Consider the following 5127-nt stretch of genomic DNA (forward strand, 5'->3'; position numbering starts at 1 on the left):
CTGAGTCTTCCCTCTCCTGCCCATCACTTCACCTCTACGGTCTGCTTCATTTTCAGGAGAAGTGCCCTCTATCTTGAACAGGATTTTCTGGTTTGCCTCTTTCCCATCTCTCTGTAACTCTGGTCTGGATGCTTTTCATTCACCATGTATGTAGTGCTTAGACACCAGACTCAGAGTTTACTGCAGGGCATAACAAGCACTGTTTGCACCCTTGACAGCAGTGGTAGCTGCAGCATTTTTAGCAGCATTTTTATCATTCTTGCACTCCTTCTAAATCAATCTCTTATTAGGAGACTACTTGAGGCTGGTGCCCTACTTATCCATCCCTAGTTACATTACTGATTCACTCTGTTTCTCCTTCACGAAGTGTGCCTCTGTCCCTCTCCCAGGCAGCAAGTAGTGAGAAAGAGTGAGAGGAAGAGCAGAGCAGAAGCCAAAAGGGGATGAACATTTGCAGAGACAGAGCAGGGCCTGGCTGTGTAGGAGGTGTGAGCCCCACATGCCCTGTGTAACTCTGAAACATGCTGCCAGACATCCCCTCAGGTAGTAGTGCATGTGCCAGCAGAGGAAGAGGAGGAGATGTGATAACGCCTGGATGTGCCATGTCATGCCACAAAACCTGCCTCTCATCACAGTGTGTAGTGAATGGCAGGAGACCTTGCGATATGCCTTCAGTTATCCACTTTCACATACAAGGAAAAGGGGCCACATTCTCTTACGTGGATACTGATAAAGGATATTTCATGTTTTATTACCTTCCTTTAGAAGTGCAGCAAGTTCTCTCCAGCCTGAAAAAAAACACATATTCAAGTATGAGAACTCCTCTGAACACACATAATGATTTTCCATAGTGATACATGAGGGGAAAAACACGGATATAATTTCTATCAGGTGTTTACTACAATATTAAAAAAAATGAAACCACACATATATGTGTTTCTCATGTGGAGGCTAAAGATTTAACACAATATATCTTGTGACATTAAAATGCTAAGACTACATTGAATGTCCCTTCAAGGACCTAAATGCTACAGCCACATCACTGCAGTTGTCTTACACTTCTGTCTTGGGTTACATTTTCAGGAGTACAGTCAAGGCATTTAGATTAATCATTAACTTGATTATATCCAATCAATGCTTCAGTTTATTTTAGCAAAAGGTGAAACATTGTTTTTTCTTCTTTTCTTATTCCATAGTGCTTTCAGATGATTTTTTAATTCATTCCCTAGTTTTTTTGTTTATAATATTCCATTTGCAACTACTTTTCAGCAGCCTTAGTCTTGCTTCTATTGTACAATTAAATATAATGAAGAAAAAAAAGTAAATCACACCCCTCTTCCCCCCCCACCGCCCTCCGCAAACACATGAATACAAACAAAGCCACTGTGCTCATTGCAGTCCAGCTGTTTGCCAAAGTGGAAAGAGGAAAAGTGAGACTTACCAACTTCTTTCACATGTTTCCCTAAAAATATGTAAAGAAATTAATAAAGGTTACTATTTAGAGGTTATTCCTTCCTTGATAGACATTGAAAGAACAACTATGTATGAATTTGTACCAGCGTACGTAGGCTTATATTAGAGTTATGACATAGGAAAGGTACTTTAGGATTGATGAACATTTTGTCTTTGAGCATTCAAAAAGGTGTGGATTTAAAATTTCTGGTTTGCAGAGAATTGTTTCTCTCAATAAGGAACACATCTCATTACTTACTGCCTTTGCACAGACATTTCTAGCCTATCCTTCAATACGGTGTCATCTGTCAGTGTAGTATACTGCACGGACAATTCTTGTTTTTTCAGTCTTGTTTGAACTGAAACCAGAGGCAGCCAGAAGTGACCCTCTCAGAACTGGGAATGGGAGAGGGACGACCATGTAAAATTGAGGCCAAACTGGTGTGTTCCCAGTCCCTGGTTCATCCTCTGAACCTTAATGCTATTTCTTTTCCTGGACAGTTTGCAGGGCAGGGATATTAGAGGCTTCCCATTAGTGCTGTTCATGATCTTATTTATATTTTACCAGAAAATATCTTTCTAGTTCATTTTCTATATTTACCTTTTCTTTTAGAGAAATAAACAGTCAGGATAATGACACCAAACAAAACCACCATGATCACACCTAGGACCACTATCCAAGCGGGTACCTTCTGGGAAGAATGATCTGAAAAACAAAAGCCCAAAGGTAGTCACCTTACTGTGTGAAGTGTGGAAAAATCAAGTGTTTGCTTCCTACATCTCCATTCCCTCAGGACTGATCTAAACTAAAAGGGAAAATTTAACTTTGTCTACTCTACAGAAAATGCCCCAAACTAATTAAGAAAAGAAAAGATTGTAAACAACAGTCAGAAAATGTAAATGCACAGTGTTTAAATGAGCTTGGTTTGATTCACTACTTCTGCTGCAATGAAAAGCAACCTTGTATAGTGGCAAGGAGGGAGATTTAGAAAAATGAAAACAAGATTTTACTCCAAATCCACTGTCATCTACAACATCTCCTAGTGGATGATACTCAGCCAGGCTTATGTGAATGTGGATACAGCCTCAGAGCTGAATGGGAGAAATAGCTGATCACAAGGTGAAGTTTTCCCCCTCCGATTTTCAAACAGCCTTTACCAAAATGAATGGAGTGCATGGGAGCTGTTGCAGTGCTGTTGCATGGCAGCAGGTCCCATGTCATTATTATCTCACAAGACCCCACTGCCCATGTCTAGGTAGAGTGATTCTTCCCGAGTTAAAGAGAAGACCGTTCAGGCTTGTTGTGCTATAAAAAAACATTCACAAGTAAAGAAAGGGCATTTTCACAGTGCTCAATGAATTTTTTTCATGAGCTAATCATCTCAGTAAACTGAACTACTCAGAAGTCTTGGGCTTTAGATTTTAAATATGTGAATCCAAGAAATCAAGTTTTATTTCTCTATTATTCTTTTTCTCCCACCTCCTTATAGCAGCCAAATATAGGGCCAAAGATGTAAAATGAGTGAAGAAGGTGTAATATTTTAAGAACCTCTTGCCAAATTTAGAACACATAAAATAATGTTATATCAGTGGCAGATATAAGGTAACATTTTGAAATGATCCTATGAGCCCGAATCCAGAAGTGACATACTGGAACTCCTTCTAACAATGAAATAACAGTTAAAAGTGAATTCTGTGTAAGGATGCGCTACTGGGAATCACTAAGAACCACCCACAGATGAATCAATGAATTGGACTACAGACCTGTCACCTTTATTTCCATTTGGGCCTCCTCAGTAATGACATCATCCTGAATAAAACAGGTGTACTGCCCCTCATCAGAGAGTTGGACACTGGCAATTTTCAAGTCAACACTTCCATTGGTGAAACCATCTTTCAAAAGCTCCGTCCTTCCTTGATATTCAGGCATCTGCTGGTCGAACTGATCCTTCCTATATCGATACAGGTGCACATAGGAAGTGAACTTAGACCGAAACCATCTCACCTCCATGTCCTCAGCACTCCTCCTGGGGGACAGGTGACAGGGTAACACAACGTCCTCACCAACCTCAGCAGAGATGGGGTGATGAGGTCCTATCACTTTAAACAGTGCTGTGAAAAATGCCAGGATAGTGAGAATCTGAGAATTTCTTATGTATTCAACTAATCACAGACATGCATTACTCCTTTATTTTACATAGTTTTCTATTCTGTGGTACTGTTTCAGGCTTTCTCTGTAAGAGTGCCAGGTATCCTGAATTATGGAGTTTATGGGGGAAAAAGGTATTTGTGTAACTCTGTGTTTCTAGTATCCTGGGGGACAGGCGGAGCAAAAACAACAATGCCATCAATAGCATTTCTCCCCTCTAAGATATCTAAACTTTGTCACCACTAGCCTCAAAAGGACACAGATTGGCTCAAGAAAGCTGCCCTGTTCTTCACTGATTTATAACTTTTCCATTCTGGCAACGTGCAGCAGCTGTGTGTAACTCCAGAGGGTGATCCTACACGAAATAGGGAGATGCACACCCCTCTCCCATTCTCTCAGCGGACAGCTTTATACACTTCCACTGTCTCTGCATAAAGCATGACCCAATTCACTTAGATGGGAGACGTCTGTGAGACCCAATGTGTCTGAAAGACAGTAGCATTAACTTCAGTGACAAGTAGATGTGGGCCTGGGGAAGAAGGGAATGGTGTCCACCCTGTGGTCAGTGACCTAATAGTTCAGGATCTTGCCAAGGAAGTGGGAGGATGACATTGCTCACTTTTCAGAAAAGTACACTGCAGGATGACAAGGAGTACAAGAGCTATAGGGACAGAAATATGCTAGAGCCATTCTACCCTCCATAGCCCAGGGTGTATCTTAAAGCAACACTCATCTTGCTCATACACTGAACCTGTTACTAGGAGACTCATCTATTCTGATGCCGGCTGGACTCGATGATCTTGCGAGGTCCCCTCCAGCCCCTTCCCGTCTATGAATCCACGAATCTATGAATTCTGAGGATATTTTACTAAAAAATACAAATAATAAAGTTGCCACTTGGTCCAAGCAGTAAACCAGTATTTCACATCTTGCCAGGGTGCTTTTTTGAGGGGGCGGAAAAAGCATGATAAGAGCGAAGTATTTCCTGGGTGCTCTTTAGAGGAAGAAAAACGTTAGTTTTCCAGCCGCTTAAGCAGCGCTTTTAGAAGTCATGCACAAATCACAGCTCCGTTTCCCCGGCGGTGCAGACAAGTGCACACGAGCGACTCGACTGAACATGCACAGCAGGCTCTGACCTAGACAAGCACGGCTACAAGCGCATGCCCATTTGGGTTGTGAAAGTGCAGGTAACTCAGGAGACCGTCATCATCCCGAAAGCCATGACTAAGGGTTGTTAGAAGCTGGAAGAGACAGAGGGCCCTGCTGTGTTTTAGCTGTGATGGCCAGAAAAATGTGAGACAAGGGTTTTGTGCGTGATGGTTTTTATTGTATAGTTGGGAGGGGCAGAACTGTAAAAAATGAGTGTTGGTAGGGACCTCACGAGGTTGCATCTAGTCCAAGCCCTGCTCAAGGACGGACCATCCCCAGCTAGATCATCCCAGCCAAGGCTTCATCTAGCCGGATCTTAAAAGCCTCCGAGAATATAGACAGGCCTTTTGGTATGAAGTAGCCTTCCTCAGGAAAGA

At 42.0% G+C, this 5127-nt stretch overlaps 1 protein-coding gene across 1 annotated transcript; it reads right to left on the minus strand.

The window, feature by feature from the left end:
* Nucleotides 1-232: 232 nt before the first annotated feature.
* On the minus strand, nucleotides 233-3679 carry LOC102373046 (myelin-oligodendrocyte glycoprotein-like). Its single transcript, XM_006039078.3, has 4 exons — nucleotides 3217-3679; nucleotides 2054-2158; nucleotides 1442-1462; nucleotides 233-788 (listed from the first exon to the last, which is right to left on the minus strand). The coding sequence occupies exons 1-4, from the start codon at nucleotides 3461-3463 to the stop codon at nucleotides 742-744; spliced, it is 420 nt and encodes a 139-aa protein (XP_006039140.2). The 5' UTR covers nucleotides 3464-3679; the 3' UTR covers nucleotides 233-741.
* Nucleotides 3680-5127: the final 1448 nt, after the last annotated feature.

This window comes from Alligator sinensis, unplaced genomic scaffold, assembly GCF_000455745.1.
Source record: "Alligator sinensis unplaced genomic scaffold, ASM45574v1 scaffold2073_1, whole genome shotgun sequence".
NCBI classification, from domain to species: Eukaryota; Metazoa; Chordata; order Crocodylia; family Alligatoridae; genus Alligator; species Alligator sinensis.